This window comes from Mchenga conophoros, linkage group LG18 (genome assembly GCF_057382185.1).
Source record: "Mchenga conophoros isolate Kocher_MC1m ecotype Shallow Benthic linkage group LG18, M_conophoros_male_GT1.1, whole genome shotgun sequence".
In the NCBI taxonomy this organism is placed as follows: domain Eukaryota; kingdom Metazoa; phylum Chordata; class Actinopteri; order Cichliformes; family Cichlidae; genus Mchenga; species Mchenga conophoros.
In genome coordinates this window covers 17,154,446-17,168,873 of record NC_140543.1, presented here as the reverse complement: position 1 = coordinate 17,168,873, position 14,428 = coordinate 17,154,446, and the positions used below count along the sequence as shown (strand labels likewise).

Sequence of the window (14,428 nt, the reverse complement as noted above, 5' to 3'; positions counted from 1 at the left end):
TCCATCCACTCTCGCTGGCTGTTGCTTGTGGGTCCCAAATAAAACCTATTAAACATAATTATTCCAGGCTGATGGTGGCGTATAGTGGTCACAGGCCAGTGAAATCTGTGAGTCATAGGATATGCTGTTACTTTTCCCTGGTAATGGGAAACATGACTCCTCTCTCTCGTTTGCTGTTGTGATTGAAGGCACTGACCTGTCATACATTTATAATAGGGGAGCAGGTGTGGCAGTGATGGACCTTAATTTCCTTTAATAAACCTTTTATGTGCCACACTCTTAATGCCACGCCGGGCCCTCAGAGGTCCTGCTCATAATAGGTTCATTACTTTTGATTACTAGAGCCTATTGAGACAAACAACTCCCAAACACTATAGATTACATTCTGTAAAAATGAATGTACCTCATTAGTTTGTAACACTTTTCCACACAGACATGCTTTAACATTTTGTATAAATGTGTTGCTCTGAAGGCAAAATGTTGGTCTTGCATCATGCAACCTGAGATTATAACATGGACATTAATCAAAGTTCAAATGATGTTATCAGTGCACTGAAATATCACAGCTGACTCATAATGTTACCAGGGTGTTTTTCCCCCCCTTTCTTTATGTGACATTTTAGATGTGCCTATCTTATGTAAATATTTACATAACTTTCTTATATTATTTTATAGTATCTACATTTTCTCTGATCAGTCAAGAGTATTGTGTGTTATGTACGTGAAGTAAGCAAGCTTCATGACATTAATGATTATATTAATAGGAATAATAAGAATAATAGATGGTAAGTATTGTGAGCCTAACCAGTAAAAACTATTTTGATATAAATAGTTTTAGTGGCTGTTTTGTATATTTAACTAGAGCTTCTTTTTCAATCAATCAGTTTCACGTATAGAAGTCTGAGTCTGTTTGTGAGCGCTGCTCCGAAATGGAGACACACAGGCATTTCTGACGCACTGTTAGCAGTCGTCGTGACACAGTACAGTTTGTATCAAATCCATATAACAAGGAGTGACACGTAACAATAAAACAAGGAAGGCCTTGTTAGGTATCTGTGGTTTCCTAACAGGTATTCCTGGCATGGCAACAACATGGGTAAACATGTGATGTGGAGTGTTTACAAAAGCAGAACAAATAGATACAATCAGGGTCAAATGGGAGCTTTTATTGACATCCCCTAAACAATCTGGCTAAAATCATTATGTAAGTTACCTTTTCATTTTTTTTCTCCTATGACAGTTCTTCTCGTTAGTGGATTATACATTTTACAGGGTGACTTGTGATGGTGATGGTGATGTGGTGTACAGGGTAATAATAATAATCTATATCAAACCTCCACATATGGCATTTATAAACAACATTTTGCACATTTATGTAATTTATCATTTATATTTGTCAGGAAGTACAGCCCCAAACCCTCTACACTCACAAAGACAGGCAGGTGTAATAATGTCTTGTCTGTACTGAGAGGAAAAGTCACAATTGTTCACAAACATCTTATGTTAGCAAACATAGACTGTCCTTAAAAATGTTAAAGGGACAGGTTAATATAAAATTTTACCGCTGGAATTTAAAATATGCATATTTTTACTGTATAATATTCTAATTCTAACATATTAACCACCGTAATTATCTGCTAAAAATCAAATTAATTGGTCAGTGATATTCAGTCGAACCAAGTTAAATAAATATAATTTGTTTAAGTTATTCTGCTGATCTTAAATTCATGAAAAAATCCACTTTGTAAAAATTGTAAAGTAGGTGGTGAGACTTTTTTTTCAGATTTTCAAGGTGTGCAAGTCAGAAAAAGTTTAGATCACTGATCTAAATCTAAAAATAAAAATCTATAAAGAAAGATAAATATATAGAGAGTTATATCACACACACACGCACGCACGCACGCACGCACGCACGCACGCACACACTCACACACACGCACGCACACACACACACACACACACACACACACACACACACACACACACACATATATATATATATTTTCTTTCTTTTTTTAATTTCTTCCAACGGTGCACACAATATAGAGGAATAAATGGGATTGCTGTAAATGCACTCAGATTAGAACAGAATATAGGAAAGAATAACGACAACAGTAAATTTTAAAGCTTAATAAGCTTTTACTGTATTTATATTTTGTCTATATGAAGTCACTGATTTATCTTTACTGATATATTTGTGAGTTCCACACCTACACACTAAAAAGCAGCACAAAAAGGAAAAGAGCAAGTGATCAACATTTTGCATACTTTAATGTTGGTGAAACACTAGTGTGTCTTTAAAGTCCTTGCACTGAAATAGTGCTGAGTAAATCTCTCTCTAAACTTTCTACTAGGCTACAAATCCAGTTGAGACAACCTGACATATAAAAGGCAATCATCACTTAACAAAAAGCGGATTCAGCAATAGCCTGTAAAGAGTATAGTATCTGCCAGCCACCCACAGCCCTGCATAAGTAAAAACCAATCTCACTTTATGATCACCGTGGTCAAAGGGGCAGTGGCACTCCACCACTTAGCATGCTACTTATCCAAAACACTGTTACACAAGCATTTATCCCTTTCTGTCCCTAACAAAACTTATTTTTTACTTTGTGTTTACACTCTAGGCTCTGTCTGTGCCACGTCTGTGACAGATTATTTACCTTTGATTGTAGTTTCCCAAGCACTCTGTAGACTAAGATGCCAGATCCACACTGTTCACCCTGGTCGATGATTTCACGCTTGTTATCTTTCAGGAAATGATCATGTAATTCATTATCTATGAAGAAAAAATAAAGACATAAGTACAAGTTTAAAATCTTACCCCACAATCTGTAACTTTTTCACATATCCCAAAACCAACTTTTGGAGGGTTTGTATTCATAAATTTTTAAATTGTTGTGTGAACATGAACATGTATTCAGAAAACAGGTGGAAAGAGCATATTAACATCTCACATGGAATAAGGAACACGATGCAAATTGATTGCTTGACAGGGATCAAATTGCTTGCTTCTAATTAATACAAAACATCCAAGAGGGAAAACAAGGATGAACACAATGAGTACATTAAGCCTCTTCACTTCACAGATCTTATTATGGAATTATTTATTTCTGTTAGCTTTGAAAAAAAGAAAAAAACATCTTCTTAATTATAGCTCACAGAGCGTTTCCCCGGAAAAACAAAACTGGGGGAAAAAGTAGGGGGGTGGGGGTTATTCACTCAGTTTCATTAGCATATGAAAAAGACTCACTACTATTCGGGCTTGTTCGTCATCTGCTGAATCATATTTATGCCCCCCGCACACACACACACACACACACACACACACACACACACACACACACACACACACACACACACACCCCAAGTCCAACATAAATAATGCTTCTCAGAGGATGGTTTCCCTGCGTCTAGGGCAGATTTCTCAGGGGGAAAGGAGGCAGCCTGATGCTGAGGGTCCATGAGATTTTCTATGTGTTAATCTGGCTGCTAGCTGTCCTTGAGCCCAGCCCATTCCCCCCTAACCCCATCTGCTAGCATTCCCACCACAGAGGAGAGAATGGGCTGCGACTGGGGATAGAAAAAGAGAGAGACCTTCCCAGTCCAGCAATCATGAATAACCATTGCCTCGCACCATTATCAGAGAGGCTGGATCCAAGCTGAGATGGTGGAGAGCAAATGTCTGTAAAACACCCCAACGCTCCTGACGTTACTCAAACCGCACTCTCGCATTTTGTTGTAAGTGATGCTATTATTATTATTTTCAAATAATGCCTTATTAATACTGTGCAGCTGCTGTGGATATTCATCACTGACCTTGAGTCTTTGTGTCCCCTTGTTCCCAGCTTATCTGTGCACTTGGGACGCTCTCGTGTAATTAACGCAGACATTATTGTGATGGAGTAAAAAAAAAAAAAAAAAAACTCTGAGCAGATACCTCATCTTGAAACCAATAAAGCGGGCCAGAGTAGCAAAGTAAGATTCTGGAGACCATAAAATTAATTACATTATTTACATTTCCTTTAGATAGGGGGGTACAGGCGAGATGATAGAGGCAAATGAGATTACACAAAATAAGATTTCAAAATGTCAGTGCTGCACACTCAACCAACCAACCAACTGTTATGATTAGATTACTCTTTTAATATAATTACTGTCTAAGGCTGTGCGTGTGTGGAAACAATGCATACATAAAACACAGGAGCAGCGTCTTAACTGATTCCCATCCTTTTCTCCGCGAGTCTTTTTCTCTTAACCTTTCTTCAACAGTATCATTTTGAATTATAGGGAACGGATGGGTGCTCTGTGCAAGGTCACTGTCTGGTGTGTACTCCCCCCCCCCCCTCCTCCCATCGCTCCCTGTTTTTGTTTCCTCTTCCAGAAGCACACTGAGTGAAGGGTTAAAACTGGAATGGATTTAATTATGGAATGAATGGAATTATAATGCGCCTGCAGCAAGTTTTCCTCCTTATTTATTAAAGCAGCTGATGGGCCAGGTTTGATGAGCCACTTCTGGCATAATTGAGTCATCACACAAAGAGGGTTCCTCGCATTCAGAGTGGTTTTATCAGCAGCAAACAGACCTGATTACTGGCAATTACACTCTGATCTAGGGGAAGGAGAAAAAAAGGGTAAATGTGCGGGGTAACTTCTGTGTTTATAGTTTACCCCGGGAATAATTTTCACATTAATTTTACATGCTAAGTGTTTTCTGTTTGTGTATAATAAAGAGTGAACGGCAGGCGATAGCACCTTTTACTTTCATATTTTCTTGTAATGAATTTCTGCGAGGAAATTGTGAACTGATCTCAGTTCATACTGACCCTATAGGAGGTTTGAGAACCAGCCAGACATACAGCCTGCCTAGCTGAAGCTAAAGGGTGAGCTACCTGCTTGGAAAGTGATCCCATCATCTCTGTAGAAGCAGGTAAAACTGTATGCACAGCTAAAATGACAGATTTTGTTGTTGTTGTTTTTTAATTATGTCAGATGGAAAATGGATAAACTTCTGTTCAAAGCGACTTTTTATGTCTTTTTGAGAGATTTCCATGAACACAAGAAAAAATATGTAATTTAGAAGGTGAAGTGATCATAATTTTTAGAAGTGCAATTTATAGGTTTGTTTTTTTTTAACATTTCACAATGTGTAATTGTCAGTTACCTTCATAGTAAAATTGACAGTTTATCAACACTTCACGGCGCTGGCAGATTTGCTCTGTTCATAATATTATTACATATTTTCACCTGAATCTAGGGACAAAAGAGGATGAACAGTCTTGCATTTCCCCTTATATTAACAAAAAAATATTTTGCACAACTCTACTTTAAGAGCTCAGAAAAAGAAAAGTATTAGGCTTTTTTACATGTGCAGTATGTATGTGCAAAAAAATACTGTATCTTAAAAAAGAAAGAATCTGCCAGCAATTTATGAGCATTCCTCTGTGTAATGGAGGTTTCTGGATTCATGCAGACACAGTCAAAATCTTGAAGTCAACTGCGATTTCAGATATAACAGCCTCACAGCTACCCTGACGGCCAAGCAAAGTGTTTGTGCCTTTTGCCAAAGAGTACTTTTATAGAGAAGCGTATTGGCATCTTATCACTTCTCCAAGACAGAGATGCTTCAATAAAAGAACACAGCTCACAGAATTCTTAACAGACAATTAGGAGCCTGGCTAGCCACTAACGCTTCAATGATTTGTTATGATGGCATAACTACAGGGGAAACTTGTTATTGGACAGAGTTAGCAAGAGTCCCATAAAAGAGTCAGATGGTGACACCTTTGCCGAGGTGATTTATGAATCTTGTAATCGCTTTCCAAAGTCATCCCAAAGCCTTCCCTCTAAATTGAGTTCATCTGGAGCCGGACCACACAGAGGCACCAAGTCCAGATTGTTTCTTCTGACATCAAAGAGCCAATTTTTGTTTTTGACCAAATTTCTGCTGCTTTTAGTTCCCTCATCGTATGAAAGGCTAGATGATATGCTATTTTATTTGTGAATTTCAATCCAATTACGGACACCAAAATATTGAGACAAATAAAATTAGTATCTCCTTTCACTGCACTATCCATCAATAGGATAATAAATGGAGCGGCAAACAATTCATCCATTGGCAAGTCTCCAGCCTGCCAAACCGCTCTCATGTTAGTTTGAATCTTTGAATTCTGTCATGTACATGGTTTTTCAAACCTGTCTAATTTGGGGACAGGTGTTTGGGGAGAGAGAAGTTCCAGCCCCGGTGTAACAATGAGCAGAGTAATCCTGCTCATTGTTCCTGCCCAAGGAGCCCCTTTCATGAAGGAGGTTGCATGAATGCTACCAGGTGGTCTGCAATTTGGAGAAACGTAGTAACCGTTCCAGCTAATCCCCCGTCACAAAAGGCAGGTCTCCGGCGCTCTGGGCCTCTCCGGGGCAGAGGGAAAAGTTTACCTTGAACACATAGTGTCTGAAAGGAGTCAGGACTCGAGCAGTGATTCCTAATCAGATTGCGCTCAAGTGAACAGCTCGCATGGCAGCTGTAGTTTTCCCAGGGTTAATTACCTTTCACTGCTCTCTCTAAATGAGTCAGCTGTTCCTGTCATTAAACAACTCCACTCTATCTCTGCTCCTCTGTCCTCCTCACACATGTGCACAAGTGCACACGGGTGTGCACGGTCACGCACACACTGACACTGCGCCACACGCACACGGACATGCCCCTTTGTTTTTCTTACCCATTATATTTAGTGCATTGTGTACGGTGATCAAAGAGTGTTAAAACATTATTTAGATATTAAAGTGACTTTGGTCGAACTGCAAGTCAGTCGTGGCCACAGAAATGGAGGTTGCTGTATTTTTATTTATGCTATGGATGTTTATGCAGATAGAAGGCAGTAGTCCCAACACACCTCCCCTACCCTGCTGAGGAAAAATAAGACCAATCTGTCAAGGTCTTATTCTAAACAGACCCTTTAGTATTAATTGAGCACATATAGGAAGCAAACATGGTCACATATGCGCACACACAAACACGAGCATACGTACATACACAGAAACATGCGGATACACATACATGCACACACAGAGACAGAGTCCAGCTCTGTAATAGTTGTGCTGTCATCAATTCTGAACAATCTGTCTACTCACTGGGCTCAGTGGCTCAGGATGTTGGGGGAGTTTTAAGTGATTTTTGCCACTGTATGGTAAAATCCCTCGGCCACCTGGATTACAAACTCTAGTCCTTTAACTCATGCCAGTATAAATCCGTGTTAACTCGGATTTACCTCTGGCATATGAATTCTCAATCTGCGTAAGCTTTGTTTGGAATGAGTCGAACATAAGTATTTCATGCAGTAAGGATGCCCAGTGGTGAATTCCTATTTCTGTGAAACACACACTGGGACACAGTTCAGGACTAAATCAGTCATCAGAACAACTAGAAAAGCCTGAAGCTGTGCTTTAGTACGGTCAAAAGGTGAGACCCGTATGGCCGCTCGCATCCAGGTGGAAGTGTGCAGTGCTGCACTGTGAAATCCACATAACCATGGTGAGAGATATAAACTCAGAGCTGTACACTGTGGTCAAGAGTTTAATCAGATTCCTCACTCCAAGCTTTTGCTTTGCTTATTGTCAGGCAAACATTATTTGCTCAGTTGTTCAAACACAAGTCCTGGTCTGCTACCAAAGCGATCATGATAAAATAAAATATGGCATGAGCAGCCTGGAGGATCTAAATTAAGTATTATCCAATATCCATACAATCTCTCGCACTCACACACACACACAGACTTCTGGGATAGCAGAGTTAAGCCAGACTATTTTGTACTTAAAAGGTTAGCAGGGCTGTTTTGTGAGTTTGATCCACGCTTGCCAAATCAGCAGATGGTCCATGAATATGATTATATGCATCAATAAAAGGAGTAATCTTTAACAAAATGTAAATTTGACTTAAGTCCAGGGTTTAATATACAAGATGGACTTTCACCCACTTCCCAGCCTGACAGAAGAGCACGATAAGCTAATGCACTTCAAATTTCGTATTACAGCAGCCACTACTGACGCTGCCTGCTACTATTGTGAAGATCAAAATAAGGAGTCGGAGGAAAGGTAAACGATATCTGCACGGCGCTCAGATGTGCGTGTTTGCACTGAAACGTCCGTTCACTTTGAACGAGCTAAGCAGTAAAGCAGTCGATACCAACCGAGCCTCTCTCGTGCTGTCCTGCCTCTTTTTTACGTTAAACACTCAATGCATTTTAGGCAAAACCGAGCAAAACAACAACATTAAGATATCTGACCATCGCAAAAATAAATGAACCATTATATGTATAAACATCTCTGATGACTGAGAACCTTCACAAATATAAACATCTCTATTTTTTCGTGAATAACAACCAAGTCATAGCTCCGATGTAAACTAACATAAAGTTCAAGCAGCCTTGTGGCGAATGGAAAGAGACGAAAAAAAAGTTTGAGCAGGAATTGAGAAGTTAAGAATGGTGAAGTGAAATGTGGTGATCTTACTCTGAGCCACATAAAACAGCATCACTGTTATTGACCCGGCCATGAATCTACTTATCTGAGCCCGAGGCTTACACAGCACATCGCATCCTCACACAGCCACAATCACTTGTCTTCTGCATCTAAATGCACTCGTGTTAACATGTCCGACAGGGCAGAATCGCGAGCTCGACTTACCATGCCCCCTTTAGCCTTTGTTTTGCATCTCTCGGGGACATCGGGGAGGTAGACGGAGCAGAAGGATACCGAGGTGGGGTACAGGGTAGTCCAGAGTCTCGCTGCTGAGGAGAGTGTGTTTGGTTGGGGTTTGTGTGTGTGTATGTGTGTGTGTTGTGTGTGCGTGCGTGTGTGCAGGGACACTGTGATATTCACCCGAAACGCTAAGCTTTTTTCCCCCCTCTTTTTTTGTAGCCTTTGTGTCATTCACTTAACAACCAATCTCATTAGCTGCTGGGCTACAATGGTCTGAATTATTTTCTGTATAAATACACCACATGGTGATCTTCAAGGTAAGACCTCTGAAGGTCTTTTTCTAAACCAAAGAAAGGTAGATAGCCCATAAATAAATAAATAAATACAAAAATATATAAAATAATTAATAAAATGGGGAAAAAATGGATAATAAAAATAAACTGAAATAATTAAACGCAAGAGTCATTTAGAGTGGTTTTACTGTAACAAAAGTGAATGATGATACTTGACGGTATACATACAGTATGCATTAGAATTTGTGCTCCAACTTAAAGGGGGGAAAAAAACTTAAGAGGACTGTCGAGATTAATTATATGACCATAGTTGAATAAAAAAGAAATAGATGTCTTAAAACTGGGTACAGCTTTAGTTATTTAACACTTCGCTTGCTGGTGTGTTGTTGCCGAACCCTGAATGCATGTAAAATGTAACTATTGTAAGTACTTGAAGTCATGACAGCTGTCTATAAGCATCAGGGACATGTCTATTGGCCAACTTGACCCTTGTTAGAAAACAAAACAAATACAAAAAAGAGAATACTGCAGCCTGGGACTGCCGAGCCGGGTCACTGGAGATTTTCCAGACAAACGCCGCACAGGGGAGGGGAGGGGAGGGGAGGAAGAATAAAAAGGACAGGCTCAGAATCTCATTTTAACAGACCGCACACAATCTGGGCTCCCACAGAACTATCTCTGCCTGACCGCTTTCTATTTATCCCTTATCAGTGTTTACCAACCGCTAGTTTTCTTTCATTCACACTGTGAGGCAGTTCTCTTACTATCAGTCAACAGCTGACACCGTGGAACAGCCTCAAAGGCAAGAGGAAGGGATCAAAACTAAACCAAAGCTGTTTAAACAATACAACAGAGGAAATAAATTCATAAATCCTAATTCTTCCCAACCCACAAGGGTATAAGCAGATCCTTTATAGTTAGGCCAACAAACAAAACCACAGCCAATGAGGTACATTACAATCAAGGTAAATTCTGAAATATATTTAGAAGGGAAAAAAAAAGAAGGAAAGAAAGGCATTTAAAAAAAATCCCATGTAGTAATAATTGGGAACATTTCATAGTCTTGCCCCTGTCAGGCAAATATATGTATTCACTTAAACCTCCTTTTTTTCTCTTGTCTTTTATTGTCTTTTCAGGAAAATCCCACCTGATTCAACATTAACGTTTTTAGATCATTTTATTGTATGCTACCAACAAGCTTAAAAACATGTGTGACATTATAAGCAGCTCCAAATATTTTATTAAGATTTGGAATAAATGCCCAGTTACAGTGCTTTGGTTAGAATCATTCCACTTTTAAAGCACCAATCAGTAAAAATACAGCTCAAACCTGTTTTAATTTATATAACATAAATTGCCTTTATCAGTAATTATGCACAACTCATTAAATATTATAATATTGAATTTATTACTGGCTCAATTTGAATCAATGCAATATCACCTCTTTTAATTTAAGGGACATATTTCCACTGTGACAAACTGTGGCTTTTTACATTTATAAAAGAGCATATTTAAACAATACTTTCAGACTGCAGGCAAATTATATTCAAATGTTCAGAGAAATAAATAATAATATTGAAAGGTACTGTTAACACTGTTGCTTTACATTTTTCTCCAGCAGGACAAACAAACATCACTGTTTTTTTCTGGAATACTCTTCAAAAGTTAAGTAATTAATTACATTTATCCTTTCACCAGCTGCTCAACAGCAGATGGATCATTTCTGAGACCTTGTTGAATTAAATCCACATAATTCATTTTCCTGGATTAACTAACTGAAAGTTTGAGCAGTGGAAAAACAGGTAACACATTGTGTATTCGTCTGAAATGTATTTTATACTTGACAATGTGAAGACCCGACGGCAATTTGTTTATAATTAAGACAAGCTCTTCGTGTTTTTTTTAAAGGAGGCCAGAAGTTAAATAACATTCATTTAGTTGTGTGCTAAATACATGAAAATAGGTACAAAACAAATTTGCCATCACGGTCATTTAAAGTGTATTTCAGCTATGTGAATGGGTTTGTGAATCCAGTTTTGTTGAGCAGCAGGTACCATGGACAGTTCCTGGAGGCAAACAGAGGTTACGTTAATGTGTTGTGTAGCAACTAACTTCCCTGTGCTTTGAAGAGGAGGGTGTGGAGCAGAGAGGAATAATGCCTCTTACTTATCACTGCTTTAGCACACAGCCCTACCACAGACTCTGCTGCTTTTATAATTAAAACAAAGTGTGGAGGTGCAACTTTGTAACTTCGCTCTCCTCATATGTTTTAATCTCTGTATAACGGGGCAAACTTTTCAAAGGATTACTCAGATGTGTTACACAATACTGTATCATCTGATGTCTTTTTCATGTTTATTAAGAGATGAGTGCTGCCTGTCATGAGATGATGACAAAACTTGTGATCAAATGGAGACAAACAGGCACAATGACAAGTGGCATTTAATATATTTTACCACTGAGTCATATCAGTGGGAATTCTTCTAATGTAACAATGACAGAAAGAATCATTTCCCTCACAAAAATAAAAATCACTGGCAAATATAAGAGATTTAGTTTACATTTATATAAGTTGTATAGAAATACTGAAGTATTTAGCTTATATCATTTAGATTTTTTTTTGCTGAAAAAAAGAGAAATAATATTCACGTTTTAATAATTCATACACTAATCTACTCTTGACTCTCATTTAAAAGAAAATGCTCCTTAAATTAAAAAAAATAAAAAAAATAAAAAAACAGGGATCAGCTTGAAGATGGGTCATACAAGCAGATTCTGAGGCATTAGTGTGCTCCAACTTACTAGTAAATGATGAACTTTTCCAACCAGCATCCATCCTCTTAAATCAATAGTTGCTCTGGAGACTGTTGAGTGCTTTGACCCCTTACAATTTGGTCAAAGCTAAGTCTTGCCCACGTCTACCACAAAAGTTCGCTAGTGGACTGTGTTACTGTCTCACTACATTTGGCATTAGCATATAGTTTTGTAACTTTGCCACAGTTATGATGCAAATGATAACATAAATTCAAAACAGACTGTAGCGCTTCGGCCCTGTGAATTTGTCTAAATCTGAGATTTGTCCTCAGACAATAACACAAAAGCTGATTTGTGGATTTTTATTTTTTTTGTCAAACTATGATCACTATTAACATATCTTTTTCAGACTTGTAATACAAATTACAGAAAGCCAGGACAGGATGCAATAAAATACTTGACTGACTGCTCAAACACGTTATTGGAACACAGAGTCAATGTTTAAGTGCATTAGGCTCAGTGGTCTTGTATGTACAGCTGTCACTGTCAAAGCCACAGGCAACCTGACAATGCTTTGTCTCTACACACAATACGAACATGTGTTATTCCTAAGACAAGCTTATACTCTACACAAATGCTGTGAACTTAATCTAGGTAGACAGTATCTCATGCTATCTGGATGATCAAAAATAGGTCATGCCTCTCAAAAAGCAGTTTGAGCCATTTAATCTCCTCTCAAACTGTCTGAAACCTGGACAGAAGCTGCGCTCGCTTTCCAGCAAAGATTTTAAGAACACTGATTTGTATCAGGAAAGCAGTGTTCATGTTCATCTGTGCAACATTTTCTACAACAAACACTCCCTGACACAGTTAAAAACAACTGCCAGCACAATTCTTTTTCACATAGTCATGCAAATTCTGGACGAGGCGAGTTCCGCAGCCGAGTAAAAAAAATCAAAATTCAAAAATCTAAGTGTAAATCTAAATAAGTTTCTAACACTTGTGCGTTTCAGCTGCTGCTTTGGATCGCACAGGACAGCATCTAACAGCGTGAGCTAAAAGCCTTGTCGTTCACATTTGCGATACAGCATATCACTGATGACAAATGCTGACCAAACTGACAGTATATTAAATAAAAAGAACTTTGACACCAACCTAGTGCTGTGATCCAAAAAGTTTGATTTTCTCCCAGTCTCTTGATAGCTTAGCTGGTGCTGTGGCTTTGAAAGGTAGTCCCCAGGAATATGACATACTGTGCCTTTGACAGCCTCGAGATAAGCACCTGCGTTCGGGTCCCTTTTTACGTCACACCTCCCCATTCACAGCCCTTCAACATGATGCACATTTGCACATCAACAGCCACCAACCCCCCTCCTCGCTCTACTCCCACATCCGCAAAACACACAAACAGGCACACAAGAAGGCAGATGCGCGCACTGGGCTCTACTCATGCGCGCGTACTCTCACACAGACACACACGCAGGCACCACAGATTTGTGTGCGCTTACTGAGGATGCAGCCTACATGCAGGCAAACACACATGTGGACACATATACACTCACGGTGCACTCACAGATGATTTATTCCTTTTTCTTTTTTTTAACTCCTTCATCCAGACTTATTCATATATTGATCCTCGTTTTATGTGTTTAAAAAAACAAAAAACTTTCCCTTGGTTTGTCATAAGACCAGGGCATATGCCCTCCCAAGCTCCTCATACATCACTCATCATGCAAATGAGAGGGAATGTCACTCCTCAGCAGCAGATGGCCAGGGATGATAACAATGGCTGAACAGACCAGTTTCAATGTCTGCGACTTTATCGCTACGGCAACAACAAAAATAGATGATATGAAATCCTTGTCTGTTAATTTGATTCTCCTCCTTTTTAGTGTTTGTACCTGTCAGCCTGTTTCGTTTCTCTTGGACCATTTCAATGTAAAAGCTTTGTCTGAGGTTTTTCTGTCATCAGAAGTCTGCCTATCACTAAAAGGCACAGACCTGGAAATGATTTTTGGTGACTACGGAAAGCTGCTGCCTAGCAGTTATTCAAGTAATTAGGTGTAATTCCTCCCTGTAGTCCATGTTAGCCTCCTGAGTTAGCTCATGCGTTCGACAGGCCTGGATAGAGACAGGGAAGAATAAAAGAAGAAAGGGGCCCCGAGAAATCACAAATGCAGCTTTTCAAACCACCACCACCACCCCCCAGCCAAAGTGATGTCACCCTGCATCCTGCTGACTCCTGTTCATACAAGCCCCCATAGCAGAGAGTAAACAGTGGAAGCATTTAGCAAACAGGGCCAGATTACAATGACAAAGGCAACCACACTTCTGGGTGGAGCCTGGGGCGAGGGGGGCAAAAGAGGGGGGTGGGTTGGTGAGGCTCAGGATTTAAAATAAGTGATACCCATGAGGGGGCCCCCCCTCAAGATCCAAGCCTAGCCCTTCCCCAGCTGATGGTAGGGGCCACCCAAACACGCTTATCTGATGGTGATGTCCCCCCAGTCCCCAGGGACTGACGTGTGAACACAATATGTAATAATAATGAATTTTCAGTTCTTTTTCCTGTGATTTGTGCATTTGGTTATGCAAGGCTGGGGACTTGAGGATGGAGAATATCATTACTTAAGGTTTGGCAGTTGATCATCACCTTGTTTAATGCCTCATTTGAAAGTCTAATTTCT

At 39.4% G+C, this 14,428-nt stretch overlaps 1 protein-coding gene across 6 annotated transcripts in view; it reads right to left on the bottom strand.

Moving 5' to 3' along the window:
- st18 (ST18 C2H2C-type zinc finger transcription factor) overlaps window positions 1-14,428 on the bottom strand; it is a 41,281-nt gene that overhangs the window by 19,228 nt on the left and 7,625 nt on the right. For 4 of the 6 annotated variants that reach the window (XM_085256046.1, XM_085256048.1, XM_085256047.1 and 1 more), the window contains exon 3: window positions 2,664-2,779. In XM_085256046.1, coding sequence (XP_085112172.1) covers window positions 2,664-2,779 — 116 coding nt within the window. Of the gene's footprint in view, window positions 1-2,663; window positions 2,780-8,682; window positions 9,628-12,899; window positions 13,152-14,428 lie in introns of those variants that run through there. The other 2 variants (XM_085256050.1, XM_085256051.1) reach the window with 2 other exon arrangements.